This window comes from Canis lupus, chromosome 13 (genome assembly GCF_048164855.1).
Source record: "Canis lupus baileyi chromosome 13, mCanLup2.hap1, whole genome shotgun sequence".
Taxonomy (NCBI): domain Eukaryota; kingdom Metazoa; phylum Chordata; class Mammalia; order Carnivora; family Canidae; genus Canis; species Canis lupus.
Window position 1 is genome coordinate 16,799,169 of NC_132850.1, and position 21,935 is coordinate 16,821,103.

The window sequence follows — 21,935 nt, forward strand, 5'->3', positions numbered from 1 at the left end:
ACACATTTGGTTGTGTGGCAGGTTTCAGTAGCATATTACTATTCAGAGAACTAATGTTCCATGACAATCTGGAATCCTCCAGCTCCCAAACTGTCCATCCTCTATGCTTGGTTTCTCTTTTTTTTTTTTTATGCTTGGTTTCTTAGTCCACCTGGCAAACTTCTAAGTTTTCAAGACCTTCCTGTACACCACTCAACAGACGGATTTTTTTTCCTCTTTATTGCTAGACACAGTGTGTAAACACATAAAATACCAGGGAAGGAAGAGATCCCAAAGACTTTTTTTTTTAAATTATAAGACATAGTGCATGACCCAAGGGCATGGAAGGCAGGCCAGAGTCAGCAGACAGCTGGACTAAAGGCTCCTTCCCTCCTCCCAGAGCCAGGACGAGATGGGGCAGGGCGGGGGGGGGGGGGGGGGGGGGGGCTCCACCAGTCGCCAGTCCACATAGGCAGAAGGCCATCCAAGGGAAAACTTTCTACCAGTCTTCTCCTCCTGGAGAGAGGGCAACACCCAGGATAAGTAAAAGGGTCTTTCCGTTTTCTCGGTTGTAGCCATCCAAGGAGCAAAGATGAGAAGAAAGTAGTGTCCTACATCACTTTGACCCCCCTCCCCAGCTGCCCCCATACTTGGCATTTACCAAAGCCTGTCCCAGTTCAGACCCTGACTAGACCCACCAGGTGCCCAAAGTTTGCTGGGGAGGGAAGAGGAGGGGAAGAGGCTAGGTGTGAAAACAAACAGATCTTTTATTTGCAGTCGTCACTGGGGCCGTTTCTTGTTGCTTATTTGTTTGCTGGCCTGCTCTTCCAGCTGCATGGCCAGACGCAAGGCCTTGATGACATCTGGAAGGAAGGGGTGGTGGTGCACTCGGGATTAGTAGTGTCTCAGAGGCCCCTCTCCCTCAGGGTGGAGGCCCCATCTCCAGCCACACCCACTTTACCTTGCAGGGCTGAGAAGTGCTTGGCTTGCTGGATCATGACAGACTCTGCCTTGTTCACGAAGGTCTCCAGGTCATAGTCTGGCTGTTCAGTCATCTCGGAGAGCTCAAGCCAGCCTGGCCCTTGCTGCAGTGACATGGGGGAAGCTTGTCCACTCAAAAATGACCCAACCAATTTAGCAAATCCTTCCTGGGCCCCTACCCTCCAAAGCAGACAACACACACCAGATGCTCATTCCTCCAGCCATAGCCTGTATTCCACCTCTGGACCTCCTCCAGCAGATTATCTTTATCTTCAGCTTGAATTCCTCCTCTTTCCCACCTTGAACTGTCCCTCTCTCCCCAAATGAATGTCACAATCTGTCTTAACACCAAGTCAGAAATGAGAGCAACAACTTTATTCTTAACCCTCCTTATCCCCAGTATCCCCAGATCCTACCAATTTTGCCCCTAACTGGTACCTGAGTCTCACGTCCTCACTCCAGTCTAGGCCCCGGCCATAATCCATCTAGGCACCAACACCTCTCTTGAACTCTTAACAATCTCCTAACTGCTAACTCTTAAGTGCCTCCACTCATGCCCTCCCACGTTCCCAAACCAAGCTCCACATTGTATCTAAAGCTCTGAGAAGACCAGGTCATCTGATCCCACCACACTCTGCTTTACTCCTTTCAAAGGCATCCACTGCCCTCATAACCAAGTCCAGGTGTTCGGAGTGAACCATAGGTCCCTTAGCATCAGATCTTGCTGACCCAGCCACAGCCTTCATCTCCATCATCTGCTCACTGCTTTTGCTTGACCAGAGCGAACCTCTCATTCTTCCTGAAAGTACCATGTCCTTTCACATGTCTGTAACTCTGAGCACTCCAGGGAGGACATGCTTAAATGCTCACTCTTCATGTTCCCTCCTTGGTTCTAAGTGGCCCATGCTCCTTTCTGTGCTGCACCCTAAGCACCCTACTGGCAGAGTGCACTTTGGCCTCCCCTCACCCTCCCCTCCCGCAGCAGGAGTCACATCAGCACCAGCATCTACCACTTGCTACGTGCTGGGCACTACCTAATCCTCAGATGCAACTCTCCTGTCTTGCCCATTTTAGAGATGAAGAAACTGAGGCCTAGTGATGATAAATGACTTTCGTAAGGAAATCAGCTTATAAATAGAAGAGTCAGGACTGATCTGGTCTTATTTTAGGGCGTACTACCCATACCTCATGTTTTTGGTCCTTGGTTTCAGCACAGTGATTGACATATAGAAAGTACTCCTCAAACACTCACTGAATAAATAAATCAAGGTCTTTGCATATTAAAGTCACCCTCCAAAATTTCAATCAGGAGGACAGAGGAGAGACACTAACTCCAGCTAGTATAATGGAGGAGGCAAGCCTGTGTGGGCCAGGCTGGGGGTGGGTGGGGGTGGGTATGGTAATTTGTTGTTCTAGAACAGCTAGATGAATAGATGGGAGAATGAAGGAATGGTAGGTGGAGGCCTGCCTCATGCCATCCCTATCTGAAGACCCGTGGGAGCAAAGCCCAGTCACGTTCAAGGAATGGTGCTGAGCACTACTGAGGGCCTGTGAGGGTGTATATCCAATCCCACCCCAGCCAGGGCCAGCTCCTCACTTGTATAATCTCCTTGAGCTCCTCCATAGCCCTTTCCTCCAATTCTCTGATCTGAGACATGGCTTCATTAAAGCTGGACATCTGGGAAGATAGTTCCTCATCTTCCTTGGAGAACTGAAGGGGCCAAAAGGAGAGGTACAACAGTGTGGCCTAAGTCCCGTCTCAGTAGGCCATGTTTCTGTTCTGCCTGGCCCCACCCTACACCTTACATTGCCTGAGATCAGGGACCCATGAGAGCTGGATTCCATCTCTTCTGTTTCCATTTGAACTGGCTGCTCCCCACTGGACCCACTGTGGGGGCTCAGCTCCTTGACCCTGAGGAAGAAAACAAGAAGGTGTCAGATCCCATAGGAGCCTTCTTGGCACTCACAAGACTGTAGCACCATCGGCCACGTGGTTCAAGGGGAGTAGCAGCTTTGATTTTGGCCTAGAGGACCCATGCTGGTGCCCAACCAAGGCCTGAAAGGGCAAGGGGACAAAGCAACTAGCATCATGTCAGAACTCCCAAGTCTCAGATTCACTGAGTCAGAGAATATAGAATAGGCCCTGTGAATCCAGGGCTTCCTCTCTCTTCCTTTCCTCCCTCCTGCACCCCTCTCCCCATCCCACTGGCCACGAGTACCAGTACCTGTCTGCATATCTTAGTGTGTTTAAAGTATATTCACAGGAGCTTATGCCTGGTGAGATCATGGCGATCTGCAAAAGGGGTAAATAGGTGGTTAAGGGTTAGGGATCAGAGGGTAAGGGCACCAGATTGCTGCTGGAGACTGCCAGGCATTGTCTATGGGCTGCTGACACCCACAGTATTGGAGCAGGGAGTTAATTAAGCACCTACTCTGTGCCTGGCAACTTGCCCCATGGGTAGTGAAAATTAGGGCATCTTGAAAACTGGTCCCCTGCCTTTTAAGGTGCATCTGGTTACCCCCTGTTGCTTTATCTCTTTATTGTCCCTCTCGCCAAGGTCATATCTCAAGGCTTTGTGGCTCCTGCTGGAACCTTCCATTCACCAAAGCTCAGGAATGATGGTTTTTTTTTTTTTTTTTTTTTTTTTTGAATGATGGTTTAGAGCTTAGTTAGAACTTCCCACCTTCCCTAGTAGGCAGGGAAGAGGAGGAGATTCCCTGGAGGGGAAGGAGGGCAGACCCTAGCTAGCAGGGCTTATAGAGAAAATAAGGAAGGGAACAAAAAGCATTCAAGGCCATGGCCTTGGGCGGTTCAGTCAGTTAAACATCTGCCTTCAGCCCCAGTCATGACCCCAGGGTGCTGGGATAGAGTCCTGCATCAGGCTCCCTGCTTGGCGGGGAGTCTTCTCCCTCTACCCCATGCCTTCCCAGTCCACTCACATTCTCTCATTAAAAAACAAAAAACAAACCATAGCCCTTTCCTATTTACAAAGCTGGGAGCCAATGAACCTGAAGGAAGCCATAGAAGAGATGAGAATTTCTCCTGCTTTCCCCTGGTCCTTCTTCTGAATTCTGGGGCCCCATTACACCAGGGAGTACTGACCATCCCCAAACCAAGAGCTGCCCAGATATAAAGAGAATAGATCCTTTCCTCCCCCCCCCCCTTTTTTTTTCTTTCCTTCCTTCTTAAATAGGTAAAGAGGAACTTGGTACTAAGGCATCGGTGTGGAGGGGACCTGCCTGGGTGGTGCAGTCAGTTTGGCATCCTACTCTTGATTTGGGCTCAGGGTCCTGGGATCAAGCCCCACATTGGGCTCTGCACTTGGTGAGGAGTCTGCTAGAAGATTCTGTCCTTCTCCATGTGCCTCTCCTCCTAACTCACGCATGCTAATGTTCTCTCTCTCAAATAAATAAATTTTTGCAACTCCGTGTCGTCCTACACCTCCTGCAAAGTGACCCTACTCACCATGCAGGTCCTTGAGTTCTCCCCGATAAAGGAGTCCCTCAGCACCTGTGTCAGCTTACTCTCTCGAAACGGGGTGTGAGCCTTGTTCTGTCCGAGGGCTCTGATGCACTCCTGTGGGGCAGACAGCAGGAGCCACTGAGGTCCCTTCTGTCCTTTGGAGCCACCTATTCCCTCCCCCCTCGGCCAGGAGCCCTCCAGGCCAACCACCTCTGGCTAGGCTCTGTTACCTTCAGAGCCAGGAGACTCTTGTTGATTTCTGCACCCTCCATGCGGGTCTGCCGGTCAGCACTGGAAGTGTCTGCACCTCTCTCATTCCCTGCCAGATCCACCAAAGAGAACTTGCCATGCACTCTCCCTTTGGCTCGAAGAAGAATCTGGAAGCAGGCGTGGGAGCGGGATGAGTTGGAGTTGGCAAATGTCTGCCCAGAGGTCCTGTCAATGGAAAGCAAAGAAAGGGCATGAGCCTGTGAGGTTACCAGCCACTGTGGCTCCCCAGAGTTCAAGCCACCCCATTCCACAGCACTAAGCTCTCTGGTACAAGGGGCACAGGTCAGGACTCTGAACAGTCCTGTGTCCTACCCAGACTTCAGTTTTGTCCTCCCTAGGCAGCAGCTCTCCCTCTAGTTCTGGACTTAGCAAGTTTTCCTGGTAGTGAAAATACTAGACTCTGTGCTAGGGTCTTAGTCAGACCTGAGGGCCCAACAACACACGAGGAAGGAGGAGTTGCCTGTGTTCCTGGGCACATGGGAAGTAGGGGTCATCATGAACCACTTGTCAAAGCTTGATGGCCCTGAGGAGGAGGCCAGCCCCCTCCCCGGGCCTCTGTAAGTCACCCAGCATCCCACTGTACCATGCCGGGTGGAAGAGCATTTCCCTAAGTCTGTATAGAAGTTATGATCCCACCACTTCCAGCCTAGAACAGACCCAGAGCTCCTAGGTTCCTACCACAGAGGGAGGGAACATCAAGGAAAAACCTAGAGAAGTCAGAAAGCATGCTTTGGGGTAAGAGCCTGGAAATATATCTGCCCTAGTTAGACTTAAGATACTTTGACTTGTTCCTGATGAGCCTCCGGCCCTGGGTCATCTGTCCTATTGAGAGTCCTCAAGGCAGGGCCCTCATAGCGCTCAAAAAACTTCAGAGAGTGGCGGTGCTGTGTGGAAACAGCAATGGGCTCAGGGCGAGAGTCTGTCACCTGAACCAGGCATCAGGGGGTCCCCTCCCCTCCCCAGGACTCTGACCTGCAGGCACTGCCTAAGTCGATCATCTTGATGACATCATTAGCACAGTTCACCAGGTGCTCCTGCAGCCCCACCACCTGCACCTGCTGCTTGCCGTCCTCCAGCACACGCAGCTTGGCTTTCTTGTTGAGCAGATCAAACAGCTGTGCCAGGCAGGGGAACGAGGCTAAAACCATTAGGTGGCAGGCACCCCACCCGACACCCCATCCCTCTGGGCCTGTCCCAGCTTAGAGAAGGGCTGGCAGGAGGGAAGGCAGAAAGAAGCGAAGCTGGGTGGAGGGCAGTCCACTTGAGCAGAACGGGGCTGCCCTCAAGCTTGCTAGGACTCTGCTACTTTGCCAGCTATGGGAGCCTGGACCCAGACTTATTCCTCATCTGCAGAATAATGATGGTAATACCTCCTCATAGGTTATTGTAATGACTGAATGAGTTGAGATGAGTGCTTAGCACATGATACCGTACCGATAATCAACATTAGCTATAATTATCAAGATCCTGCTCTGGGAAAGGCAACTCTGCAAAAACACAATATAGAAGTGGTGATGGAAGGTACAGAGTGTAAGGGGTGGAGGAGAGAGTGAAAGAGAGTATGAACATGAGAAGGAACATGCATGATCAGGGGAAGGGTAGGAAGGTTATAAAGGGGGTGGGTCAAAGGAGGAACAGGGTACACACAGGGCACACTTCCCATGTGGGAGGGAGCCCTGAGGAGTGCTCCTGTCACACCTGCTGAGCCTGGGCCCCATCGTACCATCAGATGCCAGGGCAGAGCAGCCCATCAAAGGTTTGGCAGCCCATAGGTTGTTTGGTTTTTACAATTTCTAACTAACCTCAAGGATTTAGAAAGTTCAGGGACCCCAGTGGTATAAACAGGAGCTCCCTGGCAGCTAGTTACCTTCCCATTATAGATCTCGAAGAATGTCACATAGACTTCCAGGCCCAGGTTCTGGTAGCGAGGCTGATTCTTCAGGATGAAGACGTCTCGGGCTATGGGAGAGAGCTTGGGTTAAGTCAGCAACCTGCCTGTCTGTGCCCAACCCCACTGTGACACAACACAGTACTTACAGGCCATGGCATAGATCCCTTTGGATGCATTCTGGGCTTTGCCAGACAGGTCTCCGCCCATCGTCTGCAAAGGGAAGGGGCAGAAAACTGTGGTAAAAGGGCTCCAGGCCTAGGCCAGAGCCCTATAGGCTCCACTGCCACTGTGGGCCACCGCACCACAGTGAGAAGCTGCACCGGCTAAGGCATCTGGCACAGCAAGAGCACCTGGGCAGGGGCATCTGTACCAAGGGAACCTTCTGCAAGGAACTTATTTGCTTCTTTTTTAGGGACCCGGTATGACACCATGGGCAGGTTTGTTCCCAGCCAGGCCTCAATACTCACATGTGTCTTGCCACTTCCTGTCTGGCCATATGCAAAACAGGTTGCTTTTCCCCCTTCAAAGATTGTCTGGACCAGTGGCCTTGCTGTGAACCTAGGAGAAAGCATAGTAAAGAATATTTATCTCTCCCCAGAATGTGGTCCTGCTGTTCTTCCACTGCAGAACTCCTAAGGTCCTCTCCTTCCAAGCATTAGCACTCCTCTCCTGCAAAGTGGTCCCCCTGGACCCCAGCCCCACTTATAAATCTAAAATTCTCCCAGCCAACTGGGGAGGGCTGGCTGGCTTGACGTGCCAAGAGTAAGCAGGGGGCCTCCACTCCAACTGAGCCACCAGCCCACCCTCCGACCCTGGAGACCCCAAGGTGAAAACCTGAGCTTTGTAGCTGACTGCCAGCATAAGAAACACTACAAAGATCAGTGGAAACTCTATAAAGCAGGAACCTAAAATATTTTAGGCTTTGTAGGCCACATAGGTCTCTGTCACTTTAAAAGATTTTAAAGTCATCTCTACACCCAATCTACACCCAATATGGGTTTGAACTCACAACCCTGAGATCAAGAGTTGCATGCTCCTCCAACAGAGCCAGCCAGGCACCCTGCTGTCACATTGGAAAAAAAAAAAAAAATCCTTCAAAAACAGAAACTATTCATTTTAAGTTTTTAAATTTGAGATCCCTTTTTTAAAAAAAGAGATTGTTAGCCAAATTTGGCCTGTGGGCTGTAGTTTGTCATCCTCTGGTCTGGAGCAGTTCTGTTAATAGAACTTTCTGTGATGGGGTGCATGGGCAGCTTGGTCGGTTAAGTGCTGGACTCTCGGTTTCAGCTCAGGTCATGAGATCAAGCCCCACGTTGGGCTTTGCGATCAGCTTTGCAATCAGCAGGGAGTCTGTTTGAAAGATATTCTCCCTTTGCCCCATGTGTGCATGTGCTCTCATATAAGTAAATGAGTATTTTTATTTATTTATTTATTTATTTTTAATTTTTTACTTCATGATAGTCACAGAGAGAGAGAGAGAGAGAGAGAGAGAGAGAGAGGCAGAGGCAGAGACATAGGCAGAGGGAGAAGCAGGCTCCATGCAGGGAGCCCGATGTGGGACTCGATCCCGGGTCTCCAGGATCAGGCCCTGGGCCAAAGGCACACGCTAAACCGCTGCGCCACCCAGGGATCCCTATTTTTTTTTTTTTTTTAAGATTTTATGTATTTATTCGTGAGAGACAGAGAGAGAAAGAAGCAGAGACACAGGAAGAGGGAGAAGCACACTCCATGCAGGGAGCCTGATGTGGGACTCAATCCCAGGACTCCAGGATCACACCCTGTGCCAAAGGCAGATACTAAACCACTGAGCCACCCAGGCGTCCTGTAAGTGACTCTTAAAAACAAACAACTTTCTGTGATGATAGAAATGCTTCTAATAGCAGCTGCTGCCACATGTGGTCATGAAGCACTTAAAGTGTGCTAGTATGACTAAAGAATTGAATTCTGGGATGCCTGGCTGGCTCAGTTGGTAGAGCATGTGACTTGATCTCAGGGTCATGAGTTTAAGGAAAAAAAAAGAAAGGAAATTCTTAATTTTGTTTGTTATTTAGATAGTCACATGATGAGGATCCCTGGGTGGCTCAGCGGTTTAGCGCCTGCCTTCGGCCCAGGGCCTGATCCTGGAGATCCGGGATCGAGTCCCACATCGGGCTCCCTGCATGGAGCCTGCTTCTCCCTCTGCCTGTGTCTCTGCCTTTCTCTGTGTGTCTCTCATGAATAAATAAATAAAATCTTTAAAAAAAAAAAAGATAGTCACATGATGGAGAGCCTTTAGCTGGCTCAGTCAGTGGAGCATGACTCTTGATCTTGGGGTTGTGAGTTCAAGCCCTATGTTAGGTACAAAGATTACTTAAAAATAAAACTCTGAATAACAAACAAAAAGCAAAACCACATGAAGCTAATGGGTGCTATATTAGCCAAAGCAGTCCTAGTATTTTCTGAGTCTGCTAACCTCCGTGGGGAGCAGGGTGGCCACACAAGACGCTGGAAAAGCCCCTACAGCCTGTCCAGCCCAGCCTCAGAGGAGCGCAATGGGTAGTACCTCACTTCTGTCCCATTCAAGGATGGGCTACTACCGATGCAAAATGGGATGTGACAAGCCCAAACTGGGTCTTCCTGGTGCCCAGGAGTCAGAGTTGGAGCTAGAGCTAGCTCGGGGATGGCTGATCCTAAGAAAATACAAGGAGGCCAGGCCAGGAAGGGCCTCAGAGTTCAGTGCGGCCATGAGTAGTGTTACCACAATGTCCCACATTGATAAGAGGAAGGCTGGGGAAAGGAAAAAAGAGGCGAGAAACCAACCTGTAGACAACTTCATTTGAAGCTGTTTCATCAAATGCAAAGTCAAAGCAGAAGGCTTGGTTCTCCAGATACTTTGTTAAGTCCACTTTTAACTTGGGCTCATGGACCAAGAGGAGACACTTGCTGGGAATGGAAATCACATCAATTTCTTTCTTGGCCAATTCTGCAGAAGGAGAGTTATTTCAGGGGATGATTCCTGGACATGGAATCACGGTCAGTCCAGAGCCTCCTCCTGATTGATCAGGGCTTACCTTGTTTATTTAGTGGACGTTTCCTCACACAGACACATATCCTGTGCTCCTCGATCTTCAGAAGGATGAGAGAAGACAACCAACCAGCGAAAGGTCAGAGCAATAGTGAAAGAAGCCCTCCTCTTCTGATCCCACATCCAGCCCACTCAGGGGCCACAACCTGACCCTAGGACCCCTGCCTCCACCATTTGTTATTCTGGAGCACAGCGGCAGCTCTGAATTTCCTTCCCAGTTTTCTCACTCTGTTGCCTACGGGTTTCAGTGCTACTTCCATGATTATTAGTAAGGATCTAGCCAACCTATGGAAGCAAGGAATGTGGGAGTTTGGGAGATCAGACTCTCATCTAGCCTTACTAGCTCCAGTCCACCAAAAGCTGAAAATACTTCAAGGGTGAGTGGAGGTTCCTGCAGGCTCTCACTCCCCTAGAGGGGAGATCTGTCTCTTAATTGTACATTTAGTCAGGAAGGAGAAGTAGAAGCCCTTTGGGTTTACTTACAGGATCAGTCATAGTAAGTGGATGGCATTCCAAAGTAGTCCGAAATTCTTTAATCATCCGGGCAAATTCCCAGTTTGGAAAGTTGTTGTCATACTCCTGTTTGGGACAAGGGCGAAAAAGGATGGACTGTTGACACATAATTGCTTTCAGAGCTCAGTGCTAAGCAGCATCAGCAACAGTTCTTTATATTATGGACACAGCACTTCAGGTGACAAAGCCCCCCCACCCCCCCAATCTTACTTCCTTGGAACAATGAACCCAATTAAGGGGAAATGCACCAAACTGGAATTCCATTGCAGCACTTCCCCCACCCCACCCCATGCCATACCCATAAGTAGGGGAGAGGAGGGCTGGAAGCAGGCAACTGTCCAGCTGCTCTGTTGCTACTGCACTGTGACGGGTGTGCCTATCAATCAGCATGAAATATTCCTCACCCGAAGTCTTCACAAAAATATCTGACTTATTTTTTCCTCTGAATCCTAATGAGAAACCAGTTAAATCTTCTAGATATCAGAACTGAAGCTTAAGAAATGGTGGGGCTCAAGGTGCCTGGCTGGTTCAGTTGGTTAAGTGTCTGCCTTCAGTTCAGGTCATGATCCCAGGGTCCTGGGATCCAGCCTGGTGTCGGGCTCCCTGCTCAGCGGGGAGCCTGCTTCTCCCTCTCCTCCCCACTCATGCTCTCTCAAATAAGTAACATTAAAAAAAAAAAAAAAAAATGCTGGGGCCCAACTGTATCTCTGTTGTTAGTAAAGGTGCAGTTAAGGAGAGCTGTCCAAAACCCTTGACCTAAGAAAAGTACCTGTGCTCGTTTTATTCTCATTTCAGAGTTCTGGGCCCTCTTCTCTTCTCTCTTGTTCTTCATTTTTTCCATTTCCTTCACAATACATGATTTCCTCCGAACTGTGGGGGAAAGGGGAAAAAGGAAGCCCACTTTTACCTGTCTAGGCCCGCCAGCCTACTCTTCTCCAGCTACTGTACTGAGTCCTGGCCTTTCCCAGGACAAGGCCTTCCCTAGACCCTTGCTCTTAAATGACCATATGCAAGGAGAAGCAGCAATAGTGGGACTATTGGGAGAGCCAAGCCTGCAAAGTAAAGACTTGCACAAGTCTAGGCCTAACCGAAGTTCTCTCCATGCCTTTGTGGCATTTTCTCAAATTTTCCCTAATTGCTCTTGATGGTCATTCTGGGCTGTTCTTCAGGTGTTGGCCAAGACTTGAGCTGTGACAACATCTCGACTACATAAGAGGGCTCTGGTCAGCTGGTGGGGACAGGGCTACTTCTTATGAAAGACTGATGCCACGGCCACAGGAAAACATGCCTCCATGTGACAAACATGGTTTGAACTCAGGTGCCAAAACAGGCCAGGTTTGGGACAGGATGTAACGACGTGTCCCGCACTAGAGAGCAGAACAGCAGACAGCTCAGTGTGTCTACCTGAGTTCACAGGGTTTGCAGAAGAGCTGCCTCGTACAGAATGGACTTGCTCCTCCACCTCCTCGCTGACCATCGTCAATGGTATTTCAGCCACTGCAGGGCAGGAGGGCCTAGGGGGGCCAGCTGTGGGAGAATAAGAGTCATTGGAGAAGCAGGCAGGCATACCAGAGCTGTGCTCCTTTGAGCTTGAGCACGTCATGGGCCAGGAGGAACGCAACTGAGTGCTAGCTCAGCAAGGGCTGAGAGCAGAGCTGGGGCTTTTCTCTTCACTTCAGTCATAACCCTGAACCCAGTCAGTCTCTGCAGGGGCTGGCTCTTGGAATCAAAAATCTTGGGAGGTTGGGCACCTGGCTGGCTCAGTCAGTAGAGCAGGTGACTCGAAGTTTGAGCCCTAGGTTGGGTATAGAGATTAGTTACAAATAAATTTTTTAAAAGATCTTATTTATTAATGAGAGACACAGAGAGAGAGAGGCAGAGACACAGAGGGAGAAGCAGGCTCCATGAAGGGAGCCCAACGTGGGACTCGATCCCAGGACTCCAGGATCACACCCTAAGCAGACAAAGGCAGATGCTTAACCACTGAACCACCCAGGTGTCCCAAAAATAAAATCTTTAAGGGGCGCCAGGGTGGCTCAGTCAGTTGAACATCTGACCTTTTTTTTTTTTTTTTTTTTTTTTAAAGATTTTATTAATGAGAGACAGAGAGAGAGGCAGAGACACAGGCAGAGGGAGAAGCAGGCTCCATGCAGGGAGCCCGACGTGGGACTCGATCCCGGGTCTCCAGGAGCAGGCCCCAGGCAGAAGGCGGCGCTAAACTGCTGAGCCACCGGGACTGCCCTGAATATCTGACTCTTGATTTTGGCTCTGGTTGTGGTTTCAGGGTCATGAGATCGAGCCCTACGTCAGGGGAGTCTGCTTGAGATTCTCCTCTCTCTGCCTCCACCCCTTTCTCTCTAAAATAAACAAACAGGGGATGCCTGGGTGGCTCAGTGGTTTAGTGCCTGCCTTCGGCCCAGGGTGTAATCCTGGAGTCCCGGGATCGAGTCCCACGTTAGGCTCCCTGCGTGGAGCCTGCTTCTCCCTCTGCCTGTGTCTCTGCCTCTCTCTGTGTCTCTCATGATTAAATAAAATCTTAAAAACAAAAAACAAAAAAAACTTTAAAAAATAAAATCTTAAAAAAAAAAATCTAGATCTTAAAGGGTATGTGAGTAGCTCAGTATGGACTTTACTATGAAGGAAAAGCCTGAAGACTTTAGGCTTGACCCAAGCATGGGTTCTCAGGCCAGGACTTTATACTCTTTTGGAAGAAAAGCCAGGACTTTCTAACTTCTCCAAAGCTTTGCAGCCTGGATGGCTAACAGGAACAAAGACTGAAAAGGCAGGAATGACAGGAATCTGAGCAACAACTAAACATACTGATTCAACCCAGAAAGGTACATCCTATGATAATTCGTTACTTCCCATACCTGTTTGTGACCCTTTTGTTTCCCTTCATTTTATTAGAGCTGAATTTGATACACGTAAGATGCAATGACTTTATCTTACAAACTCTGCACCTGCTTTAGCTAATAAAAGTTAACAATTAAAAATATTTTTTAAAATTCCATTTATGCAAAGTCCCAAAAGGGAAAAGGTTAATTTATGCTATCAGAAGTCACGAGTATAGGTACTCTTAGGGGATTAGGAACTGGCAAGGAGTTTGAGGGGGACTTCTGGGTTGCTGGTAATGCTCTGTGATCTGGGCGTTAGTTATGTGAGTGTGTTCAGTTTGTGAACTATATACTCAATGAGATGTTTGCATTTCTGTATATATATGATGTTTCAATAAAATTAAAAGAGCAAAACTAATTTCCAAATAAGGGAGCAATGGAGTGGGGGAAAAACAGAACTGAAGCTAGGGGGAATATAGGAATCTCAGGATACTCCAGAATAGGGACAGGGAAATGTGTGAAGAGCTGTTCCAGAACCTCAAACAGGGCAAAGAGATTCATTACTCACTGGGAACTGAAAGATGCTTGCGGGAATTTGTAGATGCTGGTAGCTCTACCTCCATATCATTCTCCTGAGTGGTAATGCGAACCTCTGAGACAGTGGACATTCGAGTGGAGCGGCTGCGGAGACCTGCAGAACCAAGGGTGACAGCCAGTCGGTGCGGCATGAACAGAAGGGCCAGTGGGGGCCATTAGGGGGCAGCCCTCCAAGATTCTCTATAGGGAGAGATGGGTCCAGACCACCAGGAAAGGACCCTACCCACCAACTTCCCATTCCTTCCATCCAAGGAAAGATTAGAAAGGCCAAGTACTAGTGACCCCAAAACTACTCTGTTCGTTCTGCCAATCTGAGAGCTTCCAAGAGCAAGGACATCTCCCACAAGAACATCTGTCTTGAGTAAATGGAGAAACCCTATAGCCAATCCAAAATCCTTTCTGAAGGGCCAGACCTAATCTCTGGGGGGGGGAAAAAAAAAAAAAAAGCACTATTAAGCCTTAAGAGCAGTGACACCCACCACTGTACAATCTTCTCATATATTTTTTTAAAGATTTATTTAATTATTTATGATAGACCTAGAGAGAGAGAGGCAGAGACACAGGCAGAGGGAGAAGCAGGCTCCATGCCGGGAGCCCGATGGGGAACTCGATCCCCGGACTCCAGGACCTCGCCCTGGACCAAAGGCAGGGCAGGCGCTAAACCACTGAGCCACCCAGGGATCCCCCAATTTTCTCATATTTCAAAACACCACCGTAAGGTAAATAACATTCTTCCCATCTGATGGAAGGGGGGGGGGCATGAAGGCTCAGAGAAATTAAGTGGCTTACTCATTGTCACTCAATTAGTAAATGTTAGAGCCAGTATGTGAACCCAAGAGTGTCAGATTCCAAACTCCGGGCTTTTTCCACTGCTCCAGGATCCTTTACAGAGCCAGGCGCAGGCCATGTCACCAGATCCCTGCATCATCAGGGTCAGCTATACTGATTTTCTGGAATCTTAAAAGAATGCTGAGACCAACAACTGAGCCACATTTTGAATCATTAACTCTACCGACTCACATAGTTTCCCTCCATAAGAGAGAAATGCTTTATCACCTATGAAGTCGGAAACTTGAAAAATAGAATACACGGTACAAAATAAGTAAATATCAACTTTTTATTTTTTTTATTTTTTTAAAATTTTTATTTATTTATGATAGTCAGAGAGAGAGAGAGAGAGAGAGAGAGAGAGAGAGAGAGAAGAGAGGCAGAGACACAGGCAGAGGGAGAAGCAGGCTCCATGCACCGGGAGCCCGACGTGGGATTCGATCCCAGGTCTCCAGGATCGCGCCCTGGGCCAAAGGCAGGCGCCAAACCGCTGCGCCACCCAGGGATCCCAACTTTTTAAAAAAGATTTTATTTATTCATGAGAGAGACAGAGAGAGAGAGAGGCAGAGGCACAGAGGGAGAAGCAGGCTCCACACAGGGAGCCCGACACAGGACTTGATCCCAGGACCCCAGGATCACGCCCTGGGCCAAAGGCAGGTGCTAAACCGCTGAGCCCCCCAGGCTGCCCCGTACTGAATTTCTGAGTCTCCTAAGTCTAGGCTGATCTGATGGCTCTGTATAATCCAGGTCTTTCATTAAGAGCATAGATAATTATAATTTTCCTGTTTCTCAAAAGATTTCCTGTTTGGTAATCTCATGTTTCATTTCTACTACTGAATAGCATGCACCTTTATTAGGATGGTTTTTCACTGACAGGGGCTGTGGCAATGTCCTTTGGGGACATACATAAAGACCATTCCCATTTCTCTTGCAGGTCCTTATGGTACAGCTAACAAGGTGGCCAGCACCACACCACTCAGGCCCAGCCCAAGCTTGCAAATGTACCACCTTTCACCTGGGCTCCTCCAAACCTGAAGCTCCTGGCAAGTAGTTCCTGGGCCCCTGTGGTAGCTTAGACCATGTCAGGGCAGTGAGATCACCTCTGGCTGGGATAGGCCATGCAGGCTGCAAGATACAGCTGGCTCTGAGTCCTAAGTTAGATTTCTTGGGCACTTTGCACCTATAGCCACCTCACCCCCTATAGTTAGAGACCACTGTAGTCAGTTGGTTTATGTTAACTACTTCTGCAGAGAAAACCTTCTATACTTCAAGGCAACACTACTATTCCTCCCATCCCACCCCACCCCCAGAGCTCCATAGCACTGTTGATTATACAGCCCAGACCTAGCTTTCCTCAAGGCCTGCTTACCACCTCACTCCAAAGCACACTGTTCTCTTGAGGAAAGAAAACAAGCCCATTAATGGCTGATTATTGCCCTGGATTCTAAAGGAATTGGCAAATCACCCACATGCATCAGGTCCCTGAGAGGTTGGCCTAAACACTGGATTTTTTTTTTTTTCTGAAAGCACTTCATCAAAGTATGACTGAAATACTGTAGATATTTGGGGTGCCTGGGTGGCTTAGTCAGTTAAGCATCTGTCTTTAGCTCAGGTCATGATCTTGGGGTCCTGGATCAAGCCCCACATCAGGTTCCTTGCTCAGCAGGAAGTCTGCTCTTCCCTCTACCTCTGCCTCTCCCCCTCTAACTGTGCTCTGTCTCTAATTAAAATCTAAAAAAAAAAAACAAAACAAAACCAAAAAAACCAAAAAAACCCAAACACCTGGGGCTTTTTGGGTGGCTCAAATGGTTGGGCGTCTGCCTTTGGCTCAGGTCGTGATCCCTAGGGCCTGGGATCAAGCCTCATGTTGGGCTCCCAGCTCAGTTGGGAGTCTGCTTCTTCCTTTGCTTGTGCTCTGTCTCTCTCTCTCTCTCAAGTGAATAAATAAATAAATATTAAAAAAAAAAAAAGCTATAGATATTTAATGTATTCAAAACTCAACATGTCTAGAGATAAACACCCATGAAACTATCATTATAATCAATGCCATAAGCTTACCCATCACTTCTTAAGGTTTGTTCCTGCTCCCCTTGTTTTGTATTTTATTTTTGCTTTGATTTCTTTATTTTTAAGATTTTATTTATTCATTCATAGAGACAGAGAGAGAGAGAGAGAGAGAGAGAGAGAGAGGCAGAGACACAGGCAGAGGGAGAAGGAGGCTCCATGCAGGGAGCCCGACGTGGGACTCGATCCCGGGTCTCCAGGATCACACCCGGGGCTGCAGGCAGCGCTAAACCGCTGCGCCACCGGGGCTGCCCTGCTTTGTTGTTAATATAAGATCTACTCTAATAGAAAAATTTTAAGTATACAGTAGAGTGTTGTTAATCATAGGCCAGATGTTGTACATTAGATCTCCAGAATTAATTTCCCATAAGTGAAGCATCTCATAAAACTTTGGACTCTTCGACTACAGTCTCCCTATTTCTCCCTTTCCGTAGGTTGGCTTCTTCCTCATGAAAATGCTTAGAAGACAGGGCAGGACTCAGCCAACATAGAGCCACCTGTCAAAGTGGAGCAATGAGTTTATGTCACAACTTCCTGTGCCCCACGAACATTAATCCTGGCACAAACCCCATGAAAAGCCAATAGAAATCCATTTACCTTCCTTTGGAGCAGGAATTTTGGAGTGGACTGATCTGCGTTTTTGTTTCTGAAAAACAAAACGAACCATCACAATATATGGCTCCTATCAATGTTCAAGGACCTATCTTAGGTCCATGTTTTATACTCAAGTCCTAGGCAGTCCTAGAGAGTAAGCAAAAGCCAACAAGCCAAGCAAATCATCTGGGGCACTGGTTTGACCAGATGACAAGCACCTACCTGGACCGTTACATTCTCCTGCAGGGACAGATTGTCCTTTGGGTGTAAGGGAAGAAGTTGTAAAAGTTCTGGGTTTATTGCGGCCACATCATCAAAATCAATCTGCAAAGAGCAAATAAAAAGTTTCAGTGGAACAATATAGCTTCTTCAATCCAAGTGCATCTCTGCCACCAAGGTTGCCCCTAGATTCAGAATTTACCAACTTTAAGTTCCACCAAGTACCAATAGCTATAAACAAATAGTCCTTAGTCATAGTTTACCATCTAGATGGATATTGGTTTCTGATTGCCAAGCCAATGGTAGACGTCACTGATGAGAACGAGGTAAAGAGCTGGGCAGACACACAGGCAAACAGGTAGTCCACAGTAGATCTAGGCCACTTGGCTCCCCTATTGTTCTGCTGGGCACAGTCTCTGAGCACCTCTTGTTGGCTGACTTGGAGGAGGAAACAAGTTCTAACTGTCCCGGAGATAGACAAAAATGGAGGGCCCTTCAGGATCTTATGGGCAGGGACAAGTTCCCAAGAGCTGTTACCTAACCCTAAGTCTACCTACATTTTCTACTGGGCCCAGAAACTTCTACCTGAGTCAGGGCTGCCTGTTCATGCCTTTCCTACTTCTGCTCATGCCTATAATGAGGTCACAATTCTAGGTTTACATCACCAGAGTCCTGCAACCCTCCAGGAACAACTCAAACTTTATCAGCATACTTCACAGTACCAATAAGCCAACACAGTACCAACTTGGTTATCTGTATCTTGAAAATTTTTAAAAATATTTTATTTATGAGAGAGAGAGAGAGAGAGAGAGAGAGAGAAAGGCAGAGGGAAAAGCAGGCTCCATGCAGGGAGCCTGACATGGGACTCGATCCCAGGTCTCCAGGATCAGGCACTGGGCTGAAAGCGGCGCTAAACTGCTGAGCCACCTGGGCTGCCCCTCCTGAAATGTTTCAAAGCTGAATCATGTACTCCAGGATGACAGCTTTACCTCCTATATATGCAACCTATATTTATTAACTAGCTTACTTAAACATTTATTAGATGCGATTAAGGCAGTAGGGGGAAAATATTTAAAGATGAATTAAGACATACATTGCCTTTGCCTTCAATTAGCTCATAGTCTAATGGAGAAATCATATGCACAGAGGGCTAGAAACCAAAGCAGCAAAGGACAGACGAAGATAGAATCACCAAACATAAAAGCTGGCAAGTACTTTGGTAACTACACTTTTGTCCCCGTTTCTTGGACAGCTACAAACCTTTATACTACATACTCCTGTTTCTGACAAACCATAGAAAAACAACATAGGAGACCAATGATCTAACCCTAGTTCTGACATTAACTCTGATGCTGATGATTCATGATGAGTATCCCAGGAAGAAGGAGTTAAAGAGTGACTGTGAAGGCAACAAGGTACTAGGCATGGTCACAGAGTGGGCACCTGACCCATTTGCCCCTGGCACAGCATACTTTGGAAGTAGAGTGTATGGTACAAAGAAAAAAGCTGACTGAGGTCAGATCCTGAAAAGGCTTTGAATGCCTCGCTAAGAAGTTTAGACCTTATTCCACAGGCAGTATCTGAGCTGGAGTGAGGCCCAACAAGAGCTATATTTCTAAACAACAAAAATAAGCTAATGAACAAAAATCCCAAGGAATTATTAAACAGCTGGTTGAAAAGAATTTTAGGAATCTCGATTCAAGGGCAGATAGTGTAAAGTATTCAGTCCTTTTATTTCTCAAAAGTACCCCCTAAATATCTGCATACCTACCATAAGGCACTATGCCAGGCAAGTCCCTTTCATGTGTTACCACATTATGCTCCATGAAAGAGGGTCCAGGTCTATCTCACCTGCCTCAGTGTAGTATCTGGCATTTTGGAACCAGCACAAAAATATCTGTTGAATAAATCCTCACAACAACCTCATCAGGAAGATATTATTATCATCCTCATTTCTGGGTGAGGAAACTGATTTTTTTTTTAAAAAAGATTTTATTTATTTATTCATAGAGACACACACACACACAAAGAGAGAGAGAGGCAGAGACACAGGCAGAGGGAGAAGCAGGCTCCATGCAGGGAGCCCGACGTGGGTCTCGATCCCGGGTCTCCAGGATCACGCCCTGGGCTGCAGGCAGCGCTAAACCGCTGCACCACTGGGGCTAGCCGGAAACTGAATTTCTAAGAGAGTTGGAAACCTGCCTGAGAACACAAAATAGTGGCAGACCCAGACTAGAATCCAGGTTTTCATACTTCTAACCTGGTGAACTTTTTATCACACGACAATGCCTCTAAAACATAAATGCCAGGCAGCCCCGGTGGCTCAGCAGTTTAGCGCCGCCTTTGGCCCAGGGTGTGATCCTAGAGACTCAGGGTTGAGTCCCACGTCAGGCTCTCTGCATGGAGCCTGCTTCTCCCTCTGCCTGTGTCTCTGCCTCTCATGCATAAATAAAATCTTAAAAAACAAACAAACATAAATGCCTTAGTCATATCTTTCCTCTTCTCAAAATCTTTCCAAGGCTCGCTAGTGCCTGCAGAATAAAACCTTAAACATCTTAGTGCAAGAGATGAAGACCCTCTGGTCTCCTTTATCAACTGTCCAGCATCCTGAGCCTTCCACTGCCTGAAGTGAGCTTCTTCACTAGTCCCCATCAGGGCCAGCTCACTATTTCTGCTTAGCCTACCCATCATGCCCCCATTAAGTCAAGCTCATCCACAGTGAGCTACCACCTGAGCTGCTCTAACACTATTCAGCTGTGCCATTTATCAGATACTTTGTTATTTGGTTTCAGAAATGCTTTTGTCTGCTCAACTGGGTTATCAGTTTTCCTCCTGAAGTCAATGTCATAGGTAGTTTGCGCTCAGAAGCTAGTGTACATAAGTAAGGTTTTAGGATTCTGTGCAGCTTGTCTTCCACAAACACACCAGAAACTGTTGATTGCTTCAATTTAGATCAGGCTTGACTAAACAAAATCCCAATGTGTCCAAAGGGGACCATGTTTAAGAAAGGCAACATCAGCGACAAGGACCTCACAAGTTCCATTTCCACACAGATCTTTTTGTTTGTTTTTAAGATTTTATTTGAGATAGACAGAGCGGGTGAGCGAGAGAGCAAGCATGAGCAGGGGGAGGGGGAGGGGCAGAGGGAGAGAGAGCAGCTGACTCTGCGCTGAGCAGGGAGCTCCATGCGGGGCTCCATCCCAGGACCTTGGGATCATGACCTGAGCCAAAGGCAGAGGCTTAACTGACTGAGCCACACAGATGCCCCTGTTTATTTCTTTAAAGTAATCTCTGCCCAATATGGGACTCGAACTCAGGACCCCGAGATCAAGCGTCACATGCTCTACCAACTGAGCCAGCCAGGTGCCCCTTCACACAGATCTTTTAGGGAGGAAGGTGTTAAATGCAGTAGAGGCATTCTCATAGAACTTACCTCTTTGCCCTTTGTGGCATCTCCTTCTGTCCATTCAACTGAAACGCAGGATTTCTCCAAGTTCACAGTCCTTACATTGGCACTGTGAATTATGCCTACAGTATGAAAGGTCCAGTTTACCCATCTTTTCCACTTTTAGGATCCCACAGAGACTCTCAATATGGAGTTGACCTGAAGGAAGGGACAGCTGCCTTTTTCTTTCTTTTTAACACTAAAAGCCAAATAAACCTCCTGGCACCTCACCCTTAGATCACATGATGACGCAGGCAGGGAACAGGTCTTGAAACCGAGCTGCAGGGGATAAGGACTCACCTCCACTCAAAGGAGCCTAGGTATGTCTAGGCAAGGGAGTCACTCTAGTCCTTAGGTACTGTTCCTCACCACGCACGGAGGGTCTGGCGCCCTCGGGTTTCCCTATCTCGCTCCTGAAAGGTTATGTCTGACTGTCTGACTCCTAATGACAGAGTATTAGACCTGCCAGAGATGCGGCAGCTGTTTAACCAAAAAAAAAAAAAAAAAAAGGACAGAACTGTAAGCTCCTGAAGAGTCAAGGGTCTTTTCTGCCTGATGAACCCTGAATCCCAGTGCCTGACGTACTGCAAGTGTGGAATATTTGGAGGAGAGTAAAGGGGCCAGGAAGCCGAGGTCCCTACAAAAGCAAGGGAGTTTCAGGGGAGAACTCTAACCCTAACTTCCCTAGCCCCGCCCACTTCCGAGGACAGGCAGGGGAATCCACCGCCGCCGGAGGCCCCCGGACCCGGGTGGAAAAGACCGACGGCCAGTGCAGAGACGCAGACGAGGCGCGGGCGGGGGAACCCCCCGCAGCGTCTCGGCCCCGCCGTTCGGAGCGGAGCAGCAACTGCAGCCGTCTAACCCCCCCCCCCGCGTCCCCTTGGCTTCGCGACCCCGCCCCTCACCATTACTGCGTTGGATATTGATGGTGAGACCGGGAAACAGGCGAGACTGAAGCGACGAGTCCATGGGCAGTCGTCGGGAAGAGAAACGCGAAACGCAAAAGGGAAGAGCAACAACTGCTCCACTACAACGCCGCGCAAACCGCCGCAATTTAAACCCCGCGCGCCCGCCTCCCTGGGGAACACCACGCCGCCGCCCACCTCGCTTCCGCCAGTCGCCGGCGCCCTCCACGGCCTTTTGGGATATGTAGTCTCGGCAGGATTCTTCCGGCGCCTAGGCCCGCCCACCCG

The 21,935-nt window shown here is 48.3% G+C and overlaps 1 protein-coding gene across 7 annotated transcripts; it reads right to left on the reverse strand.

Moving 5' to 3' along the window:
• Positions 1-728: 728 nt before the first annotated feature.
• KIF2C (kinesin family member 2C) lies at positions 729-21,883 on the reverse strand. 7 transcript variants are annotated; one of them, XM_072772481.1, is made up of 21 exons: positions 21,648-21,820; positions 20,731-20,825; positions 17,301-17,402; positions 17,082-17,130; positions 13,564-13,686; positions 11,566-11,688; positions 10,931-11,031; positions 10,132-10,227; positions 9,635-9,689; positions 9,384-9,546; positions 7,052-7,142; positions 6,731-6,794; positions 6,561-6,652; positions 5,666-5,808; positions 4,654-4,858; positions 4,427-4,537; positions 3,186-3,253; positions 2,767-2,872; positions 2,558-2,671; positions 941-1,064; positions 729-842 (listed from the first exon to the last, which is right to left on the reverse strand). In XM_072772481.1, the coding sequence occupies exons 1-21, from the start codon at positions 21,709-21,711 to the stop codon at positions 760-762; spliced, it is 2,172 nt and encodes a 723-aa protein (XP_072628582.1). In that variant the 5' UTR covers positions 21,712-21,820; the 3' UTR covers positions 729-759. The 7 variants fall into 7 exon arrangements, 6 of the variants coding, with proteins under 6 accessions (XP_072628582.1, XP_072628587.1, XP_072628583.1 ...); XM_072772486.1 differs by lacking the exons at positions 20,731-20,825; positions 21,648-21,820 and adding an exon at positions 21,846-21,883; XM_072772482.1 differs by lacking the exon at positions 11,566-11,688 and having other exon boundaries at positions 21,648-21,821.
• Positions 21,884-21,935: the final 52 nt, after the last annotated feature.

Coding starts and splice junctions, on each gene's coding strand:
- KIF2C (XM_072772481.1), bottom strand. CDS start 21,711: ATGGACTCGTCGCTTCAGTCTCGCCTGTTTCCCGGTCTCACCATCAAT. Junction 17,131..17,300: donor AGGAGAATGTAACGGTCCAG/GTAGGTGCTTGT, acceptor TTTGTTTTTCAG/AAACAAAAACGCAGATCAGT. Junction 11,032..11,565: donor TGCAAACCCTGTGAACTCAG/GTAGACACACTG, acceptor TTTCCCCCACAG/TTCGGAGGAAATCATGTATT.